This window comes from Tetranychus urticae, chromosome 2 (genome assembly GCF_039701765.1).
Source record: "Tetranychus urticae isolate SD_2017Ah chromosome 2, NJAU_TeUrti_SD_1.0, whole genome shotgun sequence".
NCBI classification, from domain to species: Eukaryota; Metazoa; Arthropoda; class Arachnida; order Trombidiformes; family Tetranychidae; genus Tetranychus; species Tetranychus urticae.
Genome location: NC_142959.1, coordinates 15,253,327 through 15,266,842, shown reverse-complemented (window position 1 = coordinate 15,266,842; position 13,516 = coordinate 15,253,327). Strand labels below are relative to the sequence as shown.

The 13,516-nt window shown below is 33.1% G+C and overlaps 4 protein-coding genes across 6 annotated transcripts; 2 read left to right on the top strand and 2 right to left on the bottom strand.

The window, feature by feature from the left end:
• Positions 1–1,290: 1,290 nt before the first annotated feature.
• AMPdeam (AMP deaminase) lies at positions 1,291–5,449 on the top strand. Of its 3 annotated transcripts, none has more exons than XM_015929992.3 (9): positions 1,291–1,620; positions 2,097–2,250; positions 2,674–3,221; positions 3,577–3,708; positions 3,788–3,951; positions 4,024–4,314; positions 4,409–4,703; positions 4,767–4,877; positions 5,180–5,449. In XM_015929992.3, exons 1-9 carry the CDS (start codon positions 1,453–1,455, stop codon positions 5,360–5,362), a joined length of 2,046 nt encoding a protein of 681 aa, XP_015785478.1. In that variant the 5' UTR covers positions 1,291–1,452; the 3' UTR covers positions 5,363–5,449. The 3 variants fall into 3 exon arrangements, with proteins under 3 accessions (XP_015785478.1, XP_015785470.1, XP_089123259.1); XM_015929984.3 differs by having other exon boundaries at positions 5,162–5,449; XM_089267133.1 differs by lacking the exon at positions 1,291–1,620 and adding an exon at positions 1,778–1,918 and having other exon boundaries at positions 2,034–2,250; positions 5,162–5,449.
• A 620-nt stretch (positions 5,450–6,069) lies between these two features.
• On the bottom strand, positions 6,070–8,052 carry LOC107362853 (inactive pancreatic lipase-related protein 1-like). Its single transcript, XM_015929996.3, has 3 exons — positions 7,731–8,052; positions 7,367–7,635; positions 6,070–7,305 (listed from the first exon to the last, which is right to left on the bottom strand). Exons 1-3 carry the CDS (start codon positions 7,861–7,863, stop codon positions 6,202–6,204), a joined length of 1,506 nt encoding a protein of 501 aa, XP_015785482.2. The 5' UTR covers positions 7,864–8,052; the 3' UTR covers positions 6,070–6,201.
• A 1,464-nt stretch (positions 8,053–9,516) lies between these two features.
• On the top strand, positions 9,517–10,695 carry LOC149093970 (eukaryotic translation initiation factor 6-like). Its single transcript, XM_089267135.1, has 2 exons — positions 9,517–10,104; positions 10,193–10,695. Exons 1-2 carry the CDS (start codon positions 9,633–9,635, stop codon positions 10,459–10,461), a joined length of 741 nt encoding a protein of 246 aa, XP_089123261.1. The 5' UTR covers positions 9,517–9,632; the 3' UTR covers positions 10,462–10,695.
• A 217-nt stretch (positions 10,696–10,912) lies between these two features.
• Positions 10,913–13,190, bottom strand: LOC149093969 (pancreatic lipase-related protein 2-like). Its single transcript, XM_089267406.1, has 3 exons — positions 13,179–13,190; positions 12,218–12,490; positions 10,913–12,152 (listed from the first exon to the last, which is right to left on the bottom strand). Exons 1-3 carry the CDS (start codon positions 13,188–13,190, stop codon positions 11,052–11,054), a joined length of 1,386 nt encoding a protein of 461 aa, XP_089123532.1. The 3' UTR covers positions 10,913–11,051.
• Positions 13,191–13,516: the final 326 nt, after the last annotated feature.

The following is a 13,516-nucleotide window of genomic DNA, read 5'->3' as shown; positions in this document are numbered from 1 at the left end:
GATAATTAATCATTGAATAGCTAATTGATATCATTGAATCTATCTAGACCTTGCTTTTAATAGGCTGCATAATACATAGCTTTATAATTTCTATCATGAGGTTTGATTGTTATTAGCAGATATCAGCTTTGATACTGATTAAAATGTTTGTTTACAGTAATCTGTCAAAAGGAATAAATATTTTCGCTTTTCATGTTTCAAGAAGAGTTGCACTCTCACCTCTCCAAATCAATATATTGCTATTAAAATAGATAACATAATCAAGTGTAATCAACATCAAGTAATTAAGACATCACCAATGAATCAAATAGAGAAACTGAATGACTTGGTGATAAGATGGAAGAGATGTAAAAGATTTGAAAATCGAGGTAACCTAAAAAAACCTGCAAAAAGTCAAGAGATGCAAAAGGCCATAGAGTATATAGAATTTGGTTTGAAACAAAAAACCTGGTTAACCTAAAAGGTTTTATCTAGACTACTGTATAATCAAAAGGATAAATCACCTGACAAGGCTCAATCCTTTTGAATTCAATTAGTATCATAGTCAGCATGATATCCAATCAATTTAGACAATTTAAACAGGAAATTAAATAAATCAAAAAGGATTGAAAGGGAACATAATAAGATTTGAAATGCTGTTTTTGTTTGAATCATTTACATAACAAACACTGATTTGGGAAAATTTGTCTTGTTGATAATTGACACTTGTTCCGCATTTTTAGCAAACAATTTAAATTAAAGCGGTATTTTTCATTAAATAAACTGGGTTATTAAATTGACAATATTACATGGGTAAAAGCAAGAGGAAAAGATCAGGACCAGGAAGATGAGCCGAGAGTTTATTTTAACCCATTATCCTAACATATTTCTTGTATGGAGCAAACTCAACAGTTACTCTTTGGTTAACTGGTTGAGACTCTCATGTTGTTGATGTTTAACAAGATTGTCTATTAAAACTAAATGTTTGATTCTTTATGATTGCTCGATCCTGACAACCAAATAATGTTTTATAGCCATTCCAGTAATTTTTAACGTCATAACACTCTGAAATCACCAAAATTACATCATCTGTTAATGTCATTATTTTGGTGGAAACCGTTATTTGTTATTGTTTTTTTCGTGTTCACATCACATAATGTTTTCCTAAGGTAAATTGACAATCCATCTTTATTTCTTGCTATAGCTGAATATGATTATCAAACCTCTTATAATCTTTTCTTTTTTCTCCCCCTCCCTATCTTACAGTGGTTTAAATTGTTGATCTCCTGAGTAACAACACATCAATTTTGCTTCCCTAGATTGTGTTTGTTTGTTGATTTACCAAGACTAGGAAGAACCAGAACAAAGTGAATTACATACATACCCACAAAGTAAACCCAGATAAGGCTCGAGTGTAAATCAGTTTTTTGTTTATTGGACTGTTTAACTGTTGTTCAACTCAATCAACCAAGCATGGATACTAGTGTAGTTGATTTAAAAGAGAATAGAGAGTTAGATGTTAATTGTCAAATCGATGGACTCTTGGATGATACAGCGGATCAAGCTACGGTAATCAACCCTGGTATTGATTTTCAAAGGGTAACAATAACTGGCGAAGATGACACATATCATCCAACAACGGTAAATAATCAAATGATTAGTCTTTTTACTGTGCAACAATTGAACTCTAACTATTTCCCTTCTTAATCCAATGTTTAGAGCAGTCCTTTCATATGCATTAATAGTCACATCATATCTATCCTGTGAGATTTCCTCATAATGCTATTCTGTATGTTTTTGTGGTCTTGTCTTGAACCATCTTAATAGCTTATAGGAGTAAGTTTATTTTGAAATTACTTGTTTAGTATTTAATTACAAGTAATTTTACGAAGGCTAGTGAATTAAATTGGATGACTGATCATAATGATAATTGAGAAAGGTATAAATTTTGGACTGTCATCATGGTAATATATTATTGAATCTCGAGACAGTTTCATTGTTTATCTTCTGTTTAATCCGTTGTAATTTCTGTAACTTTTGTTTTCTGGTTAAAGATCCTCACTCCTAAAATGGTATCCCCATATATTCGTGATTCTGATATGTCTTATCCTTTACAGGGTAATATCGAAGGATTGGAGAGAATATTTGAAAGAGCTTTGCGCTTACGACAAAAATACATGAAATTGGCCGATCAATCATTTCCCAGTTTAACCAGTCGCTTCATTAACCCAAACGCTGATAAATATGACCCAAAAGACTCAGAAGAGTACGGTATGTATACAAAAATCTTATCACCAACAACCCACATCTTACCTTTAACCGCAATAATCAACCAAACAAAATAATCCACCGTCTTACATCGTAATTCTATGTTTGATTGTCTGATTATAGTGTTTTTTTCTTTCATTGATTCTTAGTTTTTCTTTCTTAGTTAAGGCCATTAAATAAAGGTAATATTATAGTTTCTAAGAATAGGTTAGAAGCTTATATATTCAACTATGATAAGAATTAATAATCAATTGTATTGACTCCATATGATTTATGGAAATGCCTTCTTTGATTCTCAACCTTTTCTAATGTTTTTATTTCCATCTAATCTTATTAATACCTTGATTTACTCAACCTGGATCTCACTGGATGTATCATTTTGGATTTAATTGGATGTTATCGTTCTTTGATATCCCCCGACAACAGTACATTATGACGTGGAAGCTCTTACAATCAAAGAACCCTGGAATATACCTATTCCTCAGTCAGCCAACTATTTGCTAAAAATGGACAAGGGAATTTGCCAGGTTTACAAGAACAAAGAGGATCTGGAAAAGGGTCAACCAATCCGTTATCCATTTCCATCTCTTCATCAGTTTATTGATGACATGAGAGTCATTTGTGATATGATTACTGATGGTCCACTCAAATCATACTGTTTCCATCGTCTCTCCTACCTATCAAGTAAATTCCAGCTCCATGTTATTTTAAATGACAAAAGAGAGCTATCCGCGCAAAAGGCTGTCCCTCATCGAGATTTTTACAACATTCGTAAGGTTGATACCCATGTTCATGCTGCATCTTGTATGAATCAGAAACATCTTCTTAGGTTTATCAAGAAAACCATGAAAACATCTCCACAGGATCTTGTCTGCTTGGATGAAAAAGGGAAACCAATGACACTTGAAAAAGTCTTTGAATCTCTTAACGTTACCTCTTATGATCTATCAGTTGACATGTTGGATGTTCATGCGGTAAGCCAATCAATTTTCGCTGTCCAAAATGTCAAAAAATGCACCTTTAAGCAGTTAACAGAACTCAAATCAGTTGTTGATCAGACCATTTAAACTTGAACAACCCATTTCAGTAAAACATATACCGATAGTATGTAGTACGTAGTATATATAAATTATCATTTCCTATTCTGAACATTTGCTTCTCAGATTGTATCACTTCAAATTGAGTACAATTGCGACATGATATTTACAAAATTCAGAATCTCGGATTTTAAGTTAAAGTTTGTGATCATTCATTGTCAATTGACCTCTTTAAACACTCTTTTTTGCTAATATCATCAGCATATTTTAACCTTTCATTTCATTTATCCAGGATCGAAATACTTTTCACCGATTTGACAAATTCAATGCAAAATATAACCCAATTGGTGAAAGTCGATTGAGAGAAATTTTTCTGAAAACTGATAACTATATTGGAGGAAAATATTTCGCACAGATTTTAAAGGTAACTAAAGATTTTGTAGAAATCTAAATCTAAATTTAAATTTTTTAACTCATAATACTTTTTCATCTTGAATTTACAGGAGGTTGGTAGCGATTTAGAGGACAGCAAATATCAAAATGCTGAATTGAGGTTATCAATTTATGGCCGTAAACTTGAAGAATGGGACACTTTAGCAAAATGGGCAATAACTCATAATGTTTACTCGGACAACATTAGATGGTTAATTCAAATACCAAGGTTATAGTGAGTATTGTATGTTTACAATGTTTTTCAAAATTAGCTAATTTAATTTTCTCATCCTTTCCTATTTTATAGTGATATCTACAAATCTAATAATTTGGTTGCAAATTTTGAGCAAATTCTCGCAAACATATTTCTTCCATTGTTCGAGGCTACAAATAACCCAGAACAGCACCCAGAACTGCACAAATTTCTTACTTATGTTACTGGATTTGATTCGGTTGACGATGAGAGTAAACCTGAAAACGCAATTGTCCATAAAGGAATGCCACTTCCAAACGAATGGAACTCTCTTGATAATCCTCCCTACAATTATTATTTATATTATATGTATGCCAACATTTGTGTCCTTAATAATTTTCGAAAGTAAGTTTATTTGACTTCCTATTCAGCCTATCATTTACATTTTTTGCTAATTATTTTTTCCTTTTATTTTTGTTTGCTTTCTTTGGTGCAACAGAGAACGTGGTATGAATACGTTTGTACTTCGACCTCATTGTGGTGAAGCTGGTCATATCCAGCATTTGGTCGGAGGATATCTTCTTAGTGAAAACATATCTCATGGTCTTCTCCTTCGAAAAGCTCCGGTTCTACAATATCTTTACTATCTGGCTCAAATTGGCATTGCAATGAGCCCATTGTCAAATAACTCACTGTTTTTGAAATATCACCGAAATCCTTTTCCAGATTATCTGTTTCGAGGATTAATGGTTTCTCTATCAACAGATGATCCTCTTCAATTTCATTTCACTAAGGTTAGCATTATGGAGAATATGAATACTTTTCAATGATAACTAATCTTTTATTCATTGTTTCAGGAACCTTTGATGGAGGAATACAGTAATGCAACTCACATTTGGCAGTTGAGCAGTTGTGATATGTGTGAATTAGCACGTAATAGTGTACTTATGAGTGGATTCCCAATCAAAGTAAGTTCATTAGAAAACTCTTGTTAGTTTATTCAAATGCCTTTTCTTATTGTTTGTCAAAACTGTCAACCTCGATTTTTAATCAATAATAGCAATAAGATTTCTAATTGTTAAACATTTTTGTCTGCTTCTGACTTGGATAAAATGTTTCTTATTGTCTGTATTGAGACGTTTTGATTTAACATTTCTGAATTCCCTAACAAATTTACAAATGATAATTTTTTAAACGCTAAGTAACCTGTACATAATTATTATGCTTATTATATTCAAATGATTAATCTCAGGAGCATCCCTCAACGCAGGTTAAGCAACATTGGATTGGACCTGATTATGCTAAAGAAGGAGTTGCTTGCAATGATATTACTCGAACCAATTTACCCGATGTTCGGGTTGCTTATCGATATGAAACATTGGTGGATGAACTTTCCAATATTTTCCGAAGCCGATCTCCACCTAAAAGAGATAGATCAGCTTCAACCGCTTAATTTGTAGCTAAATTGGCGCTGCACCAACTTTAAGCTAATTTGACATTTGACAAGTTAATAAAAAACAATATTCTTTTGAGAACGAAATATTTTTCTTGAATTTTTTCTAAATTACTCTAGAAAAAGTACTCTCTATAGCTTTTAAAAAAAGTGAAGGATTAACCCAGATTTGCTTCAAAACAAGTTGAAAATTCGATCTACGGTTCTTCTCTTCCACCAATGGACTTAAAAATTTCACCAGATTATCCACTTTGCAAACATAAACCTGAAAAACAAGAATCAGTCTGAGGTCAAAACAACTTCTAGTTCATCTGGTCAGTTTTATCCCATTTTTTAAAGCAACTGTGATTATTCGCGTTTTTTATTGTTTTCAAATCATACAACTTTATTGATTTTTGCTTTGTATTATAAATAAGGTTTCTCGGTTTGCTGATGTGAAAATAGCAAAACACTATTTTCACTTTCTAGTCACATGAGATCAGTAAATCAGTGAAAGGCTTTCACTAGCCTTTGGTTTTTGTAAATCAAGCAATCATACAATCAAGCAATGATACTGTGTATTGTACTTATACTGTATTTATATTATATTTCATTTCGTTTTCTTACCCTATTCGAATGTTTTACCGATTGTTGTTGCGTAAACAAATTTTCTCGGTTTGTTGCTGAGAAAAATAGCGATGAAGAAGACAGCGAGAGGACAGAAAATATCAAAATACTGAATTTGGATTAGCAATTTATTGTCGTGAACTTGAAGAATGGGATACTTAAGCTAGGGCTTCCAGAGTACAATTTGAATCAAACGATTGGTGTAAAATACATCAAACATATTTAAATTAAAACTAAAACTTAAATTTGACTTTTTGGTTTATAAAAATATTCAAATCTTTTAAATGTTTTTGTTTTTTCATCTTCATTTTGTCATCCAAATAATACATTGGAGTAATCTCCAAATGGCTAATATTTATGGTTCCGGGGTGAAATTCCGATTCAATAAATAATTCTAACATTAGATTTTGATCTTCGATCAAACGGTCACCTGTTATTAAAAATGCAGATGATGCATGTGACTTTAGTGAGATTTTCTCAGAGTGGCCGAAAGCTTTAGCTCCAGAACTGGTTAAATTCAAATGAAAGATAACCATTTGTTTGATTGAAGCTGGCAGATCTCCTAAATGGATTGAAATCCGGTAATGATGGACACAGAATGGTGGCTCCGAATTGGTAAGCAAAAAATACCTTTGATTTTGTTGATGCCCTGGTCTTGGGTTATTAATTATTTCACAGTTTTGTCCATCTGGACCACATAAATAACAACTTCCTTGTTTAAAATCCAAGAAAGAAGCGCACTTGTAACCAATCATTTCACAATTACTAACATCGATTGCTGACGCCAACATTTGAATTGATCTTTCATGGTTGCATATGGAAGTTTTTTGCAGTCCATATTGCAGAGATTCGAAGAAACCAGCAATTTCTTCTTTTATACACCCTGGCTGATTATTACCACCATTTGGGTAAAAGTCGACGTGACCAAGTATTTGCCGAGTCCCAAATCCAAATGGCTGGCTAATTTGCGGTGCATTGGTGTGGATAACATCCACAAAAAGTGCATCTCCAGCATCCAAACGGACTTCATTTGGCATGCCAACAAAATAGGGTTTAGCTGGATCTAGTCCAGTGATACGGCCAATGTTTTTCACAATTGAACCAGCATAGCCAACAACATGTGCTCCTAACGAATGGCCAATCAACCAAATTTTATTTTTTGAAACGCCGAAGTTCAAAATTATTTTTTCAACTAATTGGGCAAGCTGAGCACCAACAACTCGAGTGTTTGCTGTGGCTTGGACGTACCATGTTGACGCTCCTTTGCCCCAATCAACGAAAATATAATTAATATTTTCCTTGATGAACAAGGCTTTTTTCAATTTGCGAAATGATTCCTGAAATGAAAAAAAAGAGATTGAATTAAATTATTAAGACACAAAAAATCAAAGTACTTACTATTTGATATTGACCAAGATAATTGGCGTAGTAAAATCCATGAACAGCAAAAATGGTTCGCAATTTTGGGTTGAAATTACTCCTTGTTATATTATTGTGGTTGATTAGTTGTGGGACTATCTGACCAGGCTTAGAATATAAAAAAAATCTTGTTTCAATTTTTTCCGGTTCTTCTGGAGACAAGGATATTGGTCGGAAAATTGGGTGTTGAAATGTTTGCCTATTTTCGAAGCATCCTAAATCTGAGAAGCACTTGGGGCCTTTGAAAACTGTTTCAAAAAAAATTAAAGAAATATTAAAAGAAAAAGAAAAGGAAAAAGAAACATTGAACAATATTACAATGTATTTCAATCTGTTCACTTACCTTGCAAGCGGTCTATTCGAAAGTATGGTGCAATAATTTCAAAAATTGTTTTTACAGTTTCATTGTTTATGTGCGAAACCGCGAAGCCACAATTGAATATAATCAAAAACGAAATTAAGATAAATTTATTCATTTTTCAAACACAAAATTTTTGTAAAATAAGAAACAACTGTAATGAGTTGGAGTTGGTTTGTGTGAAACTTCACTTTTCCAGAGTTTCTAAAAGAGTAAAGGATTAACATTGGATTTGCTTAAAACGAGTTGAAAATTCGATCTTTGGTTTTTCTCTTCCACCAAATGGACTTAACAATTTCACAAGATCATCCACTTTGCAAACAAAGAACTTGATTGGCTGAAGTTGGGACAACTCCTGGTTCATCTGGTCAGTTATATCCTATTTTTTGAAAACAAGTGAATGCAACTAACAATAAGGTAAGAATTAATAATCAATTGTATTGACTCCATTCGATTTAAGGAAATGCCTTCTTTGATTCTCGACCTTTTCTAATGTTTTTATTTATTTTCATCCTATCATATGTATACTTGGATCACAATGGATATTTTCTTGGGTGCAACAACGTTTGTACTTCGACCTCATTGCGGTGAAGCTGGTCATATCCAGCATTTGGTCGGAGGTTATCTTCTTACAAGGGAAGTGAGGGTAGTGGTACGGTTAGAATCGAATAAAAAGTGTATAATTCTATTGGTCATGATGAAAATAGTTGGTTACCATACAAAGTTGAGAACGCAATTGTCCTTTTCTACCTCGAAATTCGAGATCATTGCTTTTCAAAGCGCATAAAGCCATAGTGAATATAATCATGAATTTCAACTCGCGTCACCTTCCAACCCTTATCATCATTGATTTTTTTCTCAATGCTCAATCTGAATTACATATTCAAATATCATGTTGAAATAAGATAAAATTTTGCTTGTGAGTCGAAGGTTAAAGTCGTCAAGTTTCGGTAAAGTTAACCTCAATGGTAAGCTGAAATTGTGTAGCTTACCACAGAGGTAAACTTTTGGTTTGTTGAAAAGTCAAAATTTATTATTATATTCACTATGCCTTTATGCGCTTTGAGAAGCAATGATCGAATTTCGAGGTAGAAAAGGACAATTGCGTTCTCAACTTTGTACGGTAACCAACTATTTTCATCATGACCAATAGAATTATACACTTTTTATTCGATTCTAACCGTACCACTACCCTCACTTCCCTTGTTAGTGAAAACATATCTCATGGTCCTCTCCTTCGAAAAGCTCCGGTTCTACTATATCTTTACTATCTGGTTCAAATTGGAATTGCAAACACTGTTTTTAAATATCACCGAACTCAGCAGTATTTTTAATACCAATCCGTCTTGTGATGTTTTGATTTAGTATTTTGACTTGACTGACAAATTATTGTTTTTACGTTAATAACTTGTGCATAATAAATGTACAAGTACTTATTATATTCAAATCTCAGGAGCATCATACTACTCCAACCATATACACCCGGGTTTACCCAATTCGTCCATGCTCGGATTGCTTATCGGTATGCAACATTCGTGGATGAACTTTACAATATTGTCCGTAGCTGATCTCCACCTAAAACAGACATATCAGCTTCAACCGCCTAAGTCGCTAAATTGGCGCTATACCAACTTTAAGGTTTACCGATTACAAATTTATAAATAAGTTTTCTCGGTTTGCTGCTGTGAAAATAGCAAAATACTATTTTCACTTTCTAGTCACGTGAGATCAGTAAATATGTGAAAACCTTTGCTTTTTGCTCATAGGAAAAGAAGCATGTAACCAATTTACACTTGTTGTTGTTTAATTTTTCTTTATTTTCTATTGTGATTTATTTGATTGTCTTTTAATTTTAAGGTTTCCATCAACACCTTTCTCTAAAGAATCATGGCTTTCAGAGTACAATTTGAATCAAACGATGAAGTTGGTGTATTTGCTAAATTAACTAATAGCTATTGTTTGGTTGCTATCGGAGGATCACAAAATTTTTATTCAATATTTGAAGCTGAATTGAGTGACAGTATTCCAGTCATCCATGCATCTATTGGTGGATGTCGTATCGTTGGCAGATTAACTGTTGGAAATCGACATGGTTTATTGGTACCAAATACAACTACTGACCAAGAATTACAACATTTAAGAAACTCACTACCTGATTCTGTTAAAATCGAACGAGTTGAGGAAAGATTATCTGCTCTAGGAAATGTAATTGCTTGCAATGATTATGTCGCTTTGGTGCACCCTGATCTTGATAAAGATACTCAAGAGATATTAATTGACACACTGAATGTAGAAGTTTTCAAACAGACTATCGCAGATCAAGTTCTGGTCGGAAGTTACTGTGCTCTTTCTAATCAAGGTTTGTTGTTGAATCTGTCCATCCTTAACATGCTAACATATTAACATTTTAACAGTGCTCTAATATTTCTATATTGTTTTTTTATTAGGCGGTCTTGTCCATCCAAAGGCAAATATTGAACACATGAATGAATTATCAACTCTCCTACAATTACCTCTTGTTGCTGGAACTGTTAATCGAGGTTCTGATGTTATTGGTGGAGGAATGGTTGTAAATGATTGGAGTGCTTTTTGTGGTTTCGATACAACTGCAACTGAACTTTCATTGATTGAAAACATATTTAAACTTAACGAATCAGCTGGACCTAGCGTGATACAACAGAATATGCGTCAAACATTGATTGAAAAGCTCGCTTGATCGTATTCAATCGAGTTTCTCAACTTTAAATTTTTGATATTACGTGAAAGTATCACCGATAATTTGCTCATTCTTCTGAATGAATAGACGGAGAGCAAGAATTGTCCACTGATACTGATATTGTTATTCATTTTTCTTCCATTACTTTTTGTACATCGAGCAATCATAAAATGATACTGTGTATTATATTTATATGCCTATTTATATTATATTTCATTTCGTTTTCTTACTCTATTCAATTGTTTTACCGATTGTTGTTGTGTAAACGAGTTTTCTTGGAGGGTGGCTGAGAAAAATAAATGAAGCGAGAGAATAAAAGAAGAGATATGAGAAAGAAGAAGACGAGAGTAGAAAAAGGATTGCAAATTTCAAAATACTCAATTCGGATTAGCAATTTATAGTCGTAACTTAAAGAATGAAATACTTAAGCATGAATGTTTTGTGAATTAAAATTTTCTATTGTGATTTATTTGATTGTCTTCTGATTTCAAGGATCTGATCAATAGCTTTCTGTATAGAATCATGGCTTTCAGAGTACAATTTGAATCAAACGATTGGTGTAAAATACATCAAACATATTTAAATTAAAACTAAAACTTAAATTTGACTTTTTGGTTTGTAACAATATTCAAATTATTTAAATGTCTTTGCATTTTCATCTTCATTTTGTCATCCAAATAATACATTGGAGTAATATTTAAATTTCTAATATTTATGGTTCCATGGTGGAATTCCGATTCAATAAATAATTCTAACATTAGATTTAGATCTTCGATCAAACGGTCACCTGTTAATAAAAATGCAGATGATTTATGCGATCTCATCATAATTCTACCAGAATGACCTGAAGCTTTAGCTTCGGAACTAATTAAAGTAGTATGAATAACCATTTGTCCGAAAGAAGCTGGCATATCCCCTAAATTTATTGAAATCCGGTAATGATGAACACAGAATGGTGGCTCCGAATTGGTAAGCAAAAAATACTTTTGATTCTGTTGATGTCCTGGTCTTGGGTTATTAATTATTTCACAGTTTTGTCCATCTGGACCACATAAATAACAACTTCCTTGTTTAAAATCCAAGAAAGAAGCGCACTTGTAACCAATCATTTCACAATTACTAACATCGATTGCTGACGCCAACATTTGAATTGACCTTTCATGGTTGCAAATCGCCAATTTTTGTATCCCATATTCAATAGACTTTGAAAAAGCACCAACTTCTTCTTTGAAGCATCCTGGTTGCATATTACCTCCATTCGGGTAAAAGTCGAGATGACCAATGGCCTCACGCAATCCGATTCCAAATGGTTGATTAATTTGTGGCGAATTGGTGTGGATAACATCCACAAAAAGTGCATCTCCAGCATCTAAACGAACTTCATTTGGCATGCCAACAAAATAAGGTTTTGCTGGATCTAGTCCAGTGATACGGCCAAGGTTTTTAGCAATTGAACCAGCATAGCCCACAACATGAGCTCCTAATGAATGGCCAATCAACCAAATTTTATTTTTTGGAATTCCGAATTTTAAAGTTATTTTTTCAATTAATTGGGCAAGCTGAGCACCAACAACTCGAGTGTTTGCTGTGGCTTGGGCGTACCATGTTGACGCTCCTTTGCCCCAATCAACGAAAATATAATTAATATTTTCCTTGATGAATAAGGCGTTTTTTAATTTGTGAAATGATTCCTGAAATTCAAAAGAATAGATTTGTTTGAATCACTAGAGCACTACAAAAAAAGGAAATTAATTACTATTTGATATTGACCAAGATAATTGGCGTAGTAAAAACCATGAACAGCAAAAATGGTTCGCAATTTTGGGTTGAAATTACTCCTTGTTATATTATTGTGGTTGATTAGTTGTGGGACTATCTGGCCAGGCTTAGAATATAAAAAAAATCTTGTTTCAATTTTTTCCGGTTCTTCTGGAGACAAGGATATTGGTCGGAAAATTGGGTGTTGAAATGTTCTTCGGTTTTCGAAGCATCCTAAATCGGAGAAGCACTTGGGACCTTTGAAAACTGTCTCAAAAAAATTAAAGAAATATTAAAAGAAAAAGAAAAGGAAAAAGAAACATTGAACAATATTACAATGTATTTCAATCTGTTCACTTACCTTGCAAGCGGTCTATTCGAAAGTATGGTGCAATAATTTCAAAAATTGTTTTTACAGTTTCATTGTTTATGTGCGAAACCGCGAAGCCACAATTGAATATAATTAAAAACGAAATTAAGATAAATTTATTCATTTCAATTCATTCAAACTTTCAATTCTCAAACTGTGTGTTAAACTAAAAATTTTACTAAAATTTTAAGCAACTGTAAAAGAATTGGTCTGTGTAAAAGTCCACTTTGGAAAAACGAGATTATGGACTTGAAACATTCCTCTTTAGAGTTTCTAAAAAAGTAAAGGATTAACATAGGATTTGCTTCAAACGAGTTTGACGAAAATTTGGGTTTTCTCTTCCACCAAATGGACTTAACAATTTCACCAGATTATCCACTTTGTAAACAAAAAAATTGATTGGCTGAAGTTGAAACAACTCCTGGTTCATCTGGTCAGTTATATCCTATTTTTTTAAAACAGGTGATGCAACTAACTTAAGAATTAAAAATCAATTGTATTGACTACGAATGAATTATGGAAATGCTCCTTTGATTCTCGACCTTTCTAATGTTTTTATTATTATATTCCCATCCAACATGGATCTCACTGGATGTATCATTTTGGATTTAATTGGATGTTATCGTTCTTTGATATCCCCCGACAACAGTACATTATGACGTGGAAGCTCTTACAATCAAAGAACCCTGGAATATACCTATTCCTCAGTCAGCCAACTATTTGCTTAAAATGGACAAGGGAATTTGCCAGGTTTACAAGAACAAAGAGGATCTGGAAAAGGGTCAACCAATCCGTTATCCATTTCCATCTCTTCATCAGTTTATTGATGACATGAGAGTCATTTGCGATATGATTACTGATGGTCCACTCAAATCATACTGTTTCCATCGTCTCTCCTACCTATCAAGTAAATTCCAGCTCCTATTA